The 14,158-nt window shown below is 38.0% G+C and overlaps 1 protein-coding gene across 6 annotated transcripts in view; it reads right to left on the reverse strand.

Moving 5' to 3' along the window:
- Positions 1,999-14,158, reverse strand: part of MTMR8 (myotubularin related protein 8) — a 146,598-nt gene continuing 134,438 nt past the window's right edge. For 5 of the 6 annotated variants that reach the window (XM_021080719.1, XM_021080721.1, XM_005657528.3 and 2 more), the window contains 2 exons: positions 9,842-9,968; positions 1,999-7,409 (listed from right to left, as the gene is read on the reverse strand). In XM_021080719.1, coding sequence (XP_020936378.1) covers positions 6,957-7,409; positions 9,842-9,968 — 580 coding nt within the window. In that variant the 3' untranslated portion in view covers positions 1,999-6,956. The remainder of the gene's footprint in view (positions 7,410-9,841; positions 9,969-14,158) is intronic. The other variant, XM_003135147.6, reaches the window with a different exon arrangement.

Raw genomic sequence — 14,158 nt, forward strand, 5'->3', positions numbered from 1 at the left:
ATGCTTTTTCCGCATCTGTTGAGATGCCCGTGTGGTTTTGTCTTTTATTTTGTGAATCTGGTGTATGATGTTCATTGATTTGTGTATGTTGAACCATCCTGGTGCAACTAGGATGTCTCACCTGGTCGTGGTGTATGATCTTTTTTCTATGTTGTTGGATTCAATTGGCTAAAATTTTGTTGAGAAGTTTTGCTTCTATATTCATCAAAGATATTGGCCTATAGTTTTCTTTTTTGGTAGTATCTTTGTCCAGTTTTGGTAATAGGGTGATGGTGGCTTCATAGGATCTCTTTGGGAGTGTTCCTACTTTTTCAACTTTTGGAAAAGTTTAAGGAGGATGGGTATAAGTTCTTCTTTGTATGTTTGGTTGAATTCACCTGTGATGCTATCTGGTCCTAGACTTTTATTTTTAGGGAGTGTTTTTATTACATATTCAATTTCATTGCTAATGATCAGTCTGTTCAGTTGATCTATTTCTTCTTGGTTCACTTTGGTGGGCTATAATTCTCTAGAAAGTTGTACATTTCTTCTAGGTAGTCAAATTTGTTGGCATTTAATTGTTCATAGTATTGTCTTATGGCTTTTTGTATTTCTGCACTATCCATTGATATTTTCTCCTCTTTCATTTCTTATTTTGTTTATTTGGGTTTTTTTTTTCTCTCCTTTTCTTGGAGAGTCTGACCAGAGGTTTGTCAACTTTGTTTACCTTTTCAAAGAACCAGCTTTTGGTTTTATTAGTTTTTTTCTATTGATTTTTGAATCTCTATTTTATTGATTTTCTCTCTGATCATTATGATTTCCTTCCTTCTGCTGACTTTAGGTTGTGTTTGTTCTTCTTTTTATAATTCATGTAGGTGGTGGGTAAAGTTGTAAATTTGAGATTTTTTGTTCTTTTTTTGTAGAAGGCCTGTATCGCTATGAACTTCCCTCTAAGCATTGCTTTTGTGGCATCCCATAGATTTTGAATGGTTGTGTCTTTATTATCATTTGCCTTGAGGTGTTTTTTTATTTTTAATTAATCAATGAATTTATTACATTTATAGTTGTACAATGATCACCATAATCCAATTTTTAATTTCCTTCTTGATTTCCTCATTTACCCATTGGTTTTTTAGTAGCATCTTGTTTAGTCTCCATGTAGTCAGTTTTTTCTCATTTCTTTTCATGTGGTTGATTTCTAGTTTCATGCCATTTTGGTCAGAGAATATACTTGAAGTAATTTCTATACTCTCAAATTTGTTGAGTTTAGTTTTGTGCCCCAGTATGTGACTGATCCTTGAGAATGTTCCATGTGCACTTGAGAAGCATATATATTCTGATTTTTTGGATGTAATGTCCTTAAAATGTCGATTAAGTCTAACTTTTCTTTTGTATAATTTAGGATTTCTGTTGCCTTATTGATTTTCTGTCTAGAGGATCTGTCCATTGTTGTGAGTGGGGTGTTAAAGTCTCCTACTCTTATTGGATTCCCATCAATTTATCATTTTATATCTATTAGTACTTGTCATATATATCTGGGTGCTCCTATATTAAGGGCATATATATTGAGGATTGTATTATATTCTTCTTGAATGGATCTTTTCATCATTAAACAGTGTCCTTCTTTGTCTTTCTTTAGGGGTTTCATTTTAAAGTCTATTTTGTCTGATATGAGTATTGCAACTCCTGTTTTCCTGTCTTGTCCATTGGCATGAAATATCCTTTCCCATCCACTCACTTTAAATCTATATGTGTCCTTCACCCTGAGATGAGTCTCTTGTGACAGCATGCTGTAGGCTCTTGATGTTTTATCCAGTCTGACGGTCTGTGTCTTTTGATTGGGGCATTCAGTCCATTGACATTTAAAGTAATTAAATACACTTATTTCCATTTTAAACATACACTTATTTCCATTTTAAACCTTGTTCTCCACTTGATTCTATGTTTCTCCATTGGTTCTTTCTTTTTTTTGGATGTATGATTTCCATTTATTTTATGCTTGTGTCCTTTTCTTTTTAGTTTTTGTTAATGTAATCTTTGGTTTTGACTTGTGGTTGCCCTGTTTTTCAAATATTTTAACCCATTATGATATCTGTTTGGTTTAGCCTGATAGTCATTTAGGCTAAAACACATTATTAAAAAAAGAGTCTAGATTTTTTCTTTCCTTTCTCACATTCTATGGTTTATAAGTCCTTTTTTAACATCTTCATGTTTGTCCTTTTGCTCTTCCTTGTGTTTATCATCACTTTTACAATAGGTTTTTTTTTTTCCTTTTAGATCTGTATACTGGCTTGTTTAAGTGATTGCTTTCCAGTTGTGATTTCCTCCATTCTATTTCTTCTTACTTCTTTTTTTTTTAATTTTTTAAATTTTTTTAATTAATTTTTTTTTTTTTTGTCTTTTTGCCATTTCTAGGGCCGCTCCCACGGCATATGGAGGTTCCCAGGCTAGGGGTCTAATCGGAGCTGTAGCTGCCAGCCTACGCCAGAGCCACAGCAACACGAGATCTGAGCCGCGTCTGCAGCCTACACCACAGCTCATGGCAATGCCGGATCGTTAACCCACTGAGCAAGGGCAGGGACTGAACCTGCAACCTCATGGTTCCTAGTCAGATTCGTTAACCACTGCACCACGACGGGAACTCCCCTTACTTCTTTTTTATTTAGAGAAGCTCTTTCAGTATTTCTTTTAGAATGGGTTTAGTGTTGCTGTACTCTTTTAGCTCTTGTTCGTTGGAGAAATTATTTATTTTTCCTTCTATTTTAAGTGTTATTATTGCTGGATAGAGTATCTAGGCTACAAATGTTTCCCTTTTAGAACTCTGAATATACCTTGCTACTCTTTTCTGGCCTGTAGAGGAATCAGCTGTTAGCTGTATGTGAGTTCCCTTATAACTTGCTTCCTTGAGAATCCTTTCTCCTTAACATTTGTCATTTTTATTATAATATGTCTTGGTGTGGGCCTGTTTGGGTTCAACTTGTTTGGGGCCTCTGTGTTTCCAGGATCTTAATAGCAGTTTTCTTTAGATTTGGAAAGTTTTGAGACATAATTTCTTCAAATATATTTTCAATCCCCTTTTCTTTTTCTTCTCCTTCTGGAATTCCTGTTATGCATAGATTGGCCTGCTTTATATTATCCCATTGATCTCATATATTGCTTTCATGATTTGTCATTTGGTTTTCTGACTGCTGTCCTGATTGGATGATTTCCATTATTCTATCTTCCAAGTCACTAATTCATTCCTCTGCATTATTCATTCTGTTCTTTATTGTCTTTAGCTCAGTTTGTCTCTGCAAATGAATTTTGTAATTTTTCTATGTTCCCCCTAATATTTTCTTGTTCCTTTCTAAAGTAATTTGCAGTACTTTTTATATATGCTTTTAATTCCTTCATATTCAGCCTTAATTTCTTCAGTATTTTCACTATCTCCCTTTTGAACTCAGTGCTATCATACTGCAGAGGTCTGTTTCATTGTTTGCTGCATCAGGTGAATTGTCTTGTTCTTTTGGCTGGGAATGTTTTCCTGAGCTTCTTCCTCTTGCTTATGCTTTTCTTTTTCTGTGAGTGTAGGGAAGCTAAACTGTAGTCTTGGAGGGCTACTTCTATGCAAGAGCACCCCTTTGTATTTTTTGGAGGGGTTAATATTTATTTATGGCATGGGATTTTTTATATTTGCTATCTACTTCTTTGATGTGAGCAGGCTGATAACTCCAAGGTACTGAGTGTGTTTCCAGGCGGAAGGAAGCAACAGGTAGGGCTAGTAGTCAGTGTCTGGTTGCTGGTCTCTTGAGAGCAGCACAGACCTACAGGAAGGTGGTGCAGGCTACTCCTAGTTGAAGATCCCAGGGAAGTGTTAATGTGCCTCAGGCAGATTTATGTGGCACCCAGACCATCTGGCAGTGGCACTGGCAGGGTGTGTGAATTCCCAGGGGAGTGAGAGCAACAACAGTGTTCAGTCACAATGCCTTCCTCAGTGGTATCCTTTGAGGTGACTGGGGCAGTAAGTGCTGCCTGTTCACATACCCATATGGTGGTGGGCCACACCCACCCCTAGAGTCAGAGATAACTGTGGTGGTTTGTCCCCACCAGTAGAGCATGCAAGAAGCACCCCATCCTGCTTAGCCCATGTAGGAAGTGCTACACAGGCTGCTCCTAGTTGCAGGGTCCTGGGAAGTGACAGTGATCAAGCATGTGTGCACGCAGCCTGGAGCATTTGGCAGTGGCAGCAGCAGGGTGGTTGTGTTCCCAGGTGTGAGAGCAACAAGAAGTGGTCTCAGCTGCAGTGCTCTTTTTTGCCAATCTCTGAGGTAACTGGGGCCACAGGTGGAACCTGTTCACAGACCTGAAGTGGTTGCAGACCAGCCTCCCTCCAGTTTCTGAAATGACTGCTGTGGTTTGTCCCTGCTGCCTGTAGATCATACAAGAGGCACCACATCTCACATAGCCCCCTGCTGCCCTTAGCCCACACAAGAGGTGCCCAGCCACCTGTATCCTGTGCAAGAGGTGCCCAGTCTCCCTCAGCCTGAGCAAGTGCCTTCTCACCACCCTTAGCCTGAGCCAGAAGTGTCCCACCCTCTGAGAGCCCATGTGTGCAGGGAGATTCCTATGGCAGTCTGCCCCTTCTCCTCTCACACTCCACAACAATGGCACCTTGCTTCTCCTGTGGGCCGACCTCCTCCCGGGTTCCATTGGCTATATTCTTCTCCCCAGCCCATGGCGTTCTATTGCCCAGGCCATGGTACACCACTCCCTAGCCCCTCAGGCTGCCTCCATGCAGCTGATCCTAGTCTTCTCCCCAGAAGTGACCTCCAGAGCCTGAATCACAGCCTCCAGCCCCCACTGCAGTATCTCAGGCTGTTATATCTGGGGCAGTGGTGCAGATGATTGGTGTCAATCTTACTCTGATTTGCCCTCCTCAGTCCAGCTGCTGTGCTTTTCTCAGAGACTTTGAGTTCCCTCTGTCTTGGCTGACCTCCTTGTCATTTAGGTGGCTTCCCAGGATGTGGGTTCCTTTTCTCTTTCATGGCTGCCTCTCAGGAATGCTAGTCCAATACTGATTCTTTTTCTTTTTTTTTTCTTTTGTTCTACCCAGTTATGTCGAGGGTTTCTAGCCCTTTTTGGAGGTTTAAGTTCTTCTTCCAACATTCAGTACGTATTCTCTGCAAGTCATTCTACATACAGTTGTGGTTTTTTTATGTGTTATGGGAGAAGGTGAGCACAAGGTCTTACTCCACCACCATCTTGATCCTTCTTGAATTTTAAAAGTAGTGCCACTTGTGTCTAAAAATCTGCAAAGCTGATGTGATGTCTAGGGAAGCAAAACCTCTGGTCTTCATAAAAATACCTAATAAGAGTTCTGTTTTAGGAAAACTTAGAAGTGCACATAGGCCATGTATTAGAAGGTCTAGAGATTTTCAGTTACCTCTTAAAGTGATGTTGAGAATACTATTTATCAATATTAATTCAGATTATGTTAATATTTAATTGATCATTTTAGAATGGAGTGGCTTCAAGTTTACTGATCGGCTATCTCTGAAAAAGGGAGTTTGCTAAGTATTATAAAACCTAGATAGGGTGTGAGGGGAAAACAAGTGTTACTTAAGAAAACTATTTCTTTATATATTCTAAACTACTAAGCATCCATGCACCTATGGATCATTTTGATTTATTGTTCAGGCAAATGTTGGCGTCTCTAGTGGCAATAATGTTAGCTTACATCCTACGACTAAATATACCTGGAAATAAAATTGTCTTCTAAGTCATTCTGATCTCAGGGAGAGCAGGGAATATTGGCTTGGAGTAAGATCTTAATTTTCTGCTCAGGAATTGAACCTGGGCAGCCTGGTTGAAAACCAGGAATCCTAGCCACTAGACTAACTAGAGGCTAAAAGCAGAATTGCCATAATTATCTCCCCCTGTTAAAAGCAAGAATATTTCAAGGAGGCATAGACTGTTTAAATAGGCATAAAGTTTATTGTTAGAGACAGTACAATGTGTGGGAGAGCACACAGAGAAGTCGTTTATTTATTTAAGTCAGAAGCAAAGAAGTAATACTCTAAAGAGTGTGGATGAGGGCATCCCCCTGAGTCAGGAGTGTGCCTAAGAGGTGATTTAAATCAATTATGTAGGACAGTTCTTCCAGGTCTTTGTTTACCTTTAGCCAATTATCCTGTTTTATTTCTCACACCTGACTGGAGTGTTTTATTTCTCACACACAGGACCCTCCCCAATATGCATGCACATCTTTTGGCAAAGATGGATTCCAGAGCAAAGGGTTCTGGGATGGTATCAGGACTTATTATGGCCTGGCACCCCCTCCCTTTTTGACCCCTAGGAATCTTACTGTGCATGTATAATTGGGGAGATCTTTTTGACTCTAGGAGTGATTGAGGTGGTTATCTTATCTTTTTACTTCAGCAGAGCTCAGCTCCTGCAATTAACTTTCTCCTTGAAAGTGTCAAAGAAAAACAAGGCTCAATTTACTCAGTCTAATAAGTCCCAGCTATTCTCAGCACAGGAACACATCTACCCCCATCTCAATTTTGCAATTCAGTTACCTGTTGCACACCATATCTCTATGCCCTCATAAGGATCTTAATTCTTCACTGTGATGATATTTCCACTTGTTTTCATGTTACAGTAGTTAAGGGTGGAAAGTAAGAGAGGCTGATCTTTAAGGAAAATGGTAATTTTCTAAGCCTAATTTCTAAGCTGAAAAGGAACATTTTCAAAGCTAAATCCAATTATAGAATAATAACACATTATTTCTCTTGCCTGTATTCTGGGCTGCTTGACATGCATATACTGGTTGCTTAGCTACTAAAGGCCCTAAATTCCCTTCTTGGCTCTTAAGTGAGAGTAGTGATGCCCTGACCTCACCCATTTAAACAATTAGAAAAGCAGCACAGTCTTTCTGAGGGGGACAAGGGCCATTGTGAGTGTCAGAGGTGCACCCAGCATGGAAACAGATGAGTAGCTCACTGGTGCTTAGAGCAGTCTGCTCCCTTGGTGCTGGCCTTAGAGAGGCCTGTGTCCTCAGAAATGACCATGCTCCCAGAGAAGCTCATGTCCTCAGAGATGCTGATGTCTCCATAGAAGCCTATAGCCTCAGAGGTGCCTGTGTTGCCAGAGATGCCTCTGTCTCCAGAGAATCCCACATCCCCAGAAATGTTTATGGCCCTAAGGTTGTCCATGATCCCACAACAGTCATGGTGGAGGTATTCCCATTGGCTTTTGACTTGATCCAACTGAACTTGAAGGCTTCCTTCCCTTGAAAGAGTGCCATTCTCCATCAAGGTACTGAAGTCTCCATCAACACCCATAAAGCCAAGAGGACTGGACAAAGGACTTCCCAGATGCTGAGATAATAAATTCCCTAATTGAGAGCAGCTACAGACTTCTTCAGGTGACTCATCATGGCCTTTCAGTTTCTGTCATGGAGCAAGGAATGGTTGAACAGAATCAGAAACAAGAGTAAAACTAGGCAGATATCACATTGACCTGTAGGGATCCTGCCTGCTGTCACTTATGTGGTAGCAAATGACCTTTTGTCCCCTTGTCATCACCCCAAACATCATTTCTTCATCACTTGACATAGTGTTTTAAAAGCCCTATCATTAAAGGTCCTCAATGGTCTTGTATCTATAAAAAAAAAAAAAAAACTTTTCTGATAAATACAGTTTTATTCCTGGGAGCAGGGAAGGCAAGGGATATGATTTTTTTTTTTTGTCTTTTTGCCAATTCTTGGGCTGCTTCTGCAGCATATGGAGGTTTCCAGGCTAGGGGTCTAATCGGAGCTGTAGCTGCTGGCCTACACCAGAGCCACAGCAATGCAGGATCCAAGCCACGTCTGCAACCTACACCACAGCTCATGGCAATGCTGGATCCTTAACCCACTGAGCAAGGCCAGGGATCAAACCCGCAACCTCATGGTTCTTAGTCGGATTCACTAACCACTGAGCCACGATGGGAGATCTGGGATATGATCATTAACATTTATTGAATACTCCATGTGCTAGTCGCTTTACATATAGTATTTCCTTTTATACTTGTAAGAGTCCTCTCAGGTTAGATATTAGCTTTATTTTAGAGAGGAAATTGAGACTCAGAGTTACACAAATTCTCACATTTAGGAAGTGGCATAGCTGGGATCTGATCCTGCCTCTTCTTAATGCCAAATTCTATGAACTACCTACTATTTCATCCTTCCTCCAAGGGATATTTTTACTTTCAGGGATAACACAATGAGTCACTGATACTTTACAACAATGATTCTTAATTTTGGGGGTCAGAGACTCCTTTGAATATCTGAAGAAAATGATGGACCTCTTCAGAAATCCACATGCATGCACATGTTAGTGCAGATCCCCTGAAAGGAATCTCTGGACATATATGGGTTCATGCACTCCAGTTAAGAGCTCCTTCCCTAGGGTATAAGCATACCATTCCTATTTTCCTGGAATTCACAAAATCACGCAAACTGTGAAAACCCTTAGAGAAATTGAATGGATAGGTGGCTGGGGGAATCTTTTCAACTTTTCACTTTGTATGTTTTTGTATTCTGCATATTCTAACTTTATACTTGTACTGCCTTTTAAAAAATGTCAAACGAGTTATCTGGGTAATAATATGGCCTACTTTTATTTTTCTTCTCTGTATCAGAAAAGGAATGTTAATAATTGTTATTATTTTAAAAAGAAGTCTTACTTTTGAAGTTTAGAATCAGAGAGTGATCTGATTCTATCTAGAATAAATCTGATTCTTTTTTAGGAATTAGGCGGGGAGAATGAAAGGGCTGAGTTTAGAATAGAGAACCCACTCTGGAGGTCTTATGGAAGAAGCTGCTAATAGTAGCCTAAAAAGACGAGATAAGAAACAGTAGGAAAAAGGTATTCCACTTCTCAGTTCTGCCTAGGGCTTGGCCTTTCCAGGGCTGCTTGTTTCCTTCATTTCCTATGATTTTAATTCATGTTATACTCTCTGTATTTCCCTTTTCTTTCTTTTTCTTCTTTTTTTTTTTTTTTTTTTTTTTCAGTGAAACCAAGTAACTGACTGTTTCCTCCCAAGAGGGCATTCAAAAGTTTAGGGTCTGATGTAATCACAATACATTTATTTTCACAATAAAAGTATGTTTGTTTACTTACAGGGAGCAGAAAAGCTATGCCTTTATCTGGCCAAAAGTAGGTTCACACCCAGTTCCTAAACAGCACACCCTTTCCAAGAATTCTTTTCTAAGAAATATCCTGCCCCTTTAATTCAAACACACCCTTAGGGACCCTGAGATTCCAGAAGCAGCTCAGCATTTTCCATTTTTGAAAGGAAATTCCTGTTGATTTGTTTAACCTCTAATTAAAAACAAGTGTCTGACTTTGGTTTTGCTGGTATCATAAAGCAAAACCAACACAAAATCACTTCATAAATGAAAATCACTACTCAATGAGCAGAGTTTACAATCTTCATGGGGAGGAAGGAAGATTTTTTATAAGGTTTTCCTAATTGGAAATATAATAATTTCATCTGTTCTTATCAGTACACCAAAGAAGTTACACTTCTTCTCTAGATGGATAAAAAATACCTGTATGATTTCCCTGCCATTCACTCTTGTTCCTTCTAATAATTCCACCCAGATCCAAAAAGGGAACCAATCCACTTGTTTAACTAGCTGAGTATGATATCTACCACTTTACATGGGAGGTAAAAAAAATGAGTTGTGCCTCAGAGCTTTATAGACACAGAAATCTTAGAGACCAGAGAGTATAACAAGCCAGACAGACAGCTTCTCACAAGTACCAATTCAACTCCAAGTGGGCTGGGCCTACACAGAAGGGGTAAGAGGTTCTCATTTTAAGACTTATATTCTCACCTTTTCTAGTTTGTGCACATTTGCCTCCAGCACTGTTCTCTGCTTCTTAATTTGCAGGAGGCTCTCTAGCATACTCTGCTTGGGCTGCAGTCCTTTGTCAAAGCGGTTATACATCCCACACCAGAACCTGAAATAAACAAAAAGAAAACAAGTGGGCTAGTTTAGGTGGAGAAAGACTATTTATGTTTTCCCCATGTCAGGAAAATATTAGCTTGGTAGCTAGACAGATCTCAAAAGTAAGTAACTTTGATGACACTAAAAAGAATGGACATGTTCATAATTTAAGAGGAAAGTTCCCAGCAGAAAGATCTCTGGTAAAAAAGACACTTTGGACTTGAGCAATCTTGAGCTTCTTTTTTTAAAATTAAAATTTTTACTTTGAGATAATTATAGATTTACATGCAGATTTAACAAATAATAGGGAGTGACATTAGCAAGATGGCATATTAGGAAGCTCATGTGATTATTCCCCCATGGAAACACTAAATAAACAGTATATGGACCAAAGTAACTTTGTCAGAACTCTAGAAACTAGTTAAGGATCTGCAATAATCAAGTCAATACCCACATGAGAAAAAGCTGTACACAAAATGGTAGAAAAATTCAGAGTGCTTTTGCTCATCCTTGCTCCATGCTCCACTCAGTACAGTATGATTGTGAGGAAGGTATCCAATTCCCAGTTCCTCTCTCAGGATAGAGAGGAAAGAGTGGAAGTTGTTTGTAATGTTCTGGCTTATCTACGGGTAACACAAATTTTGATTTCTGTCTCACCTGACTTGAAGAATTGACTTGATTGGTGGTATAGTCTGAATAACAGATTGAAAGCTACTCAGAGCAGTGGCAGCTGAGAGCTTCAAGGGATCTCAAGCACTCATGGGTCAAGAGATTATGGGCAGAAAAATATGAAATAACTTATAGGGCTTCTGAGAAGCAGGGTAAAACTCTTAGGGAAATTAACATGTTTAAAAGCAGTTGAGTATATGGGGAATGGGGATAAAAGCAGAAGAATGGACCCAGGGAAGATGTATCTCTAGAAAAGGTTTGACTGGACCCTGAGCCTTTAAAGTGGGCTGACTGGTGTAGGCCTTCCTCTGCATGGAGCCAGCTCTCAAAGACTGGGAGAAGCACTGGTTTTTAAATGACCAAATTTCAATAAAAGATTATATAAGGCATAAAAAGAAACAGGGAACTATAGTCCATACAGAGGTACAAAATAAATATCTAGAAAAAAGCATAGGATTTTGGCTTACTTGAACAAAATTCAAAACAACTATTTTAAGTATGCTCACTGAAGTCAAAGAGAATGGGGACATACAAACAAAATAAGGAAACTGGTTTAGGAAGAAAATAAAGATATCATCAAAGAGACAGAAAGGATTAAAAACAAACAGGAATTCTGGAGTTAATGGACACAAAAACTTAATTGAAAAATTCACAAAAGAGGTTCAGTGCAAATTTAATCAAGCAGAATAAAGAATCGGCAAACATGGAGAAAGGTCATTTGAAAGTATTGAGTCTAAGGAATGACAACAACAACAAAAAATAATGGAGAAAAGTGAATAGGGCCTAAGAGACTTACAGCACACCACGAGCTGTACCAATACAGGTGTTATGGCACTTCAAGAAGGAGAAGAAAGTAGTGTTAGAAAAATTATTTGAAGAAATAATGACTAGAAATTTCCCAAATTTGAAGACAAAAAGTGAATATTCAATATAAGAAGCTCAGTGATTTCTAAGATCAATCCAGAGAGATCCACACTGAGACATATTGAAATAAAATATTTTGTCAAAGGGAGAATGCTGACAGTAGAAAGATAAAAGCAACTTGTTATGCACAAGAATATCAGTAGATTTATCAGCAGTAACCTCAAATGCCAGAAAGCAGTGGGATGATATACTTAAAGTGCTAAAAGAAAAATACTGTAAGCTATGAATACTTTATTCATCAAAGTGGCCCTTTAAAACTGAAGGAAAAATTAAGTCATTCCAAGAGAAACAAGTTGAGGGAGTTAAACCACTAGATCCATCCTATGAGAAATGCTAAATGGAGTCCTTCAAGTTGGAATGAAAGGATAATAGACAATAACTCAGAGCTATACAAAAATATAAAGTTCTCTGGTAAAAGTAAACATATAGACAAATATAAAAACCTATATCATTGTAATTTTGGTTCTTAAGTCCACTTTCAATTATTTTGTAAGATTTAAAAGACAAAAGCATAAAGAATAACTATAAATCTATGTTAATTGGTATACAACATACAAAGATAAAAATGATAAGATCAATAACATAAAGTGTTGGAGGATGGACCTGTAAAGAATTAGTTTTTGCATATTACTATAGTTAAGATGTAGTTTGCTAGGGCTGCCAAAATAAAGTACCATAGATTGGGTATCTTTAGTAACAAAAATTTATTTTCTCATTATATGACAACAATGTTTTGGCAGGTTTAGCTTCTTCAGAGACCTCTTGTCATGGAGATGGCCATATTCTACTTCTTTCTTCATACAGTCTTTCCTTTGTGTGTGTCTGCATCATAATTTCCTCTTATTCAAATGACACCAGTCATCATAGATTAAGGACCATCTATATGACCTCACTTTATTGTAACTGATTCTTTAAAGTGACTATATCCAAATATAGTCATTTTTGGTATGACGGTTAAGACATCAACATATGAATTTTGGGAGAGGGAATTACACAGCTCATAACACATGTTATCAGTTTAAAATAGATCATTGCACTTTTAGAATGTTTCATGCAATCACCATTGTATCCACAAAGGAAATATCTACAGAATATACACAAAAGAAAATAAAAACAAAGTCAAAATACATCACTTGAAAAATCAACTAAACACAAAGGAAGGTAGTAATGGATGTCATTAAGGACAAAATAACAAAAAGACATTCAAAACTAAATGAAAAATGACAGTAAGATATTCTTCATCAGTAATTATGTGGAAAATTAAACTCCCCAAGCAAAAGGCAAACATTGGCACAATGGATTAAAAATAAAAACCCAGGATCACAGCGTATGTTATATAGAAGAGTCTGATTTCAGATTTAAGGACATGCATAGATTGAAAGTAGAAGAATTTTAAAAAGATATTCATGCAAGAAATAAAAACAAGTGCAGGAGCAGCTAAACTAATATCAGAAAAAGACTTTATGTCAAAAATTATTACAGAAGACAAATAAGGACATTATGTAGTGACAAAACAGTACACTCATCAGTAAGGCATATCAATTATAAACATATATGTATTAAACATCAGAGCTCCAAAATATACAAAGCAAACAATGAAAACATTGAAGGGAGAAATCTCTCAGAACAGGTAGAATATCAATAAAGAAATTAGGGCAACTGGACCTAAAAAAGCTGTCCAAAACACTCTACCCCAACAGAAAAATACATATTTTTCTTAAGTTTATATAGATGATTCTTGGGATAGACCATACGTTATTCCACAAAACTTAAAATAATGAGATCATACAATGTATCTATTCCAATAAGAATGAGATGAAATTATAAATCAATAGAAGGAAAACTGAAAAACCCATAAATATGTAGAAAGAAAACAACATATTTTTAAACAACCAATTGGTCAAAGAAGAAATCACAAGGGAAATTAGAGCCACAGGTGTGGCTCAGATCCAGCATTGTTGTAACTATGGCATAGACTGGAGGCTGCAGCTCCAATTAGAACCCTAGCCCAGGAACGTCTATATGCTGCAGGTTCTGCCTTAAAAAAAAAGGAAATTAGAGAATACATGGACACAAATGAAAGCAAAAGCCAAACTTATATCAAAACTTATAAAATGCAGAAAAATCAGTACTTAGAGAAAAAAAACTTAGCTGTAAATGCTTACATTGAAAAAGAAGATCCCCAAATCAAAACTTAACATTACATCTTAAAGAAGTACAAAAATAACATACTAAAAAGAAAAGCAAGCAGAAGAAAGGAATAATAAAGATTAAAGCAGAGTTGGCAAAAAAAATGGAGAACAGAGAAATAATATAAAAAAAATCAGGAGTTCCCGTCGTGGCGCAGTGGTTAACAAACCCGACTAGGAACCATGAGGTTGCGGGTTCGATCCCTGCCCTTGCTCAGTGGGTTGACGATCCGGCGTTGCCGTGAGCTGTGGTGTAGGTTGCAGACACGGTTCGGATCCCAAGTTGCTGTGGCTCTGGCATAGGCCGGCGGCTACAGCTCCGATTGGACCCCTAGCCTGGGAACCTCCATATGCCGCGGGAGCGGCCCAAGAAATAGCAAAAAGACAAAAAAAAAAAAAAAAAAAAAAAAAAATCAATGAA

This window comes from Sus scrofa, chromosome X (assembly GCF_000003025.6).
Source record: "Sus scrofa isolate TJ Tabasco breed Duroc chromosome X, Sscrofa11.1, whole genome shotgun sequence".
Lineage (NCBI taxonomy): Eukaryota > Metazoa > Chordata > Mammalia > Artiodactyla > Suidae > Sus > Sus scrofa.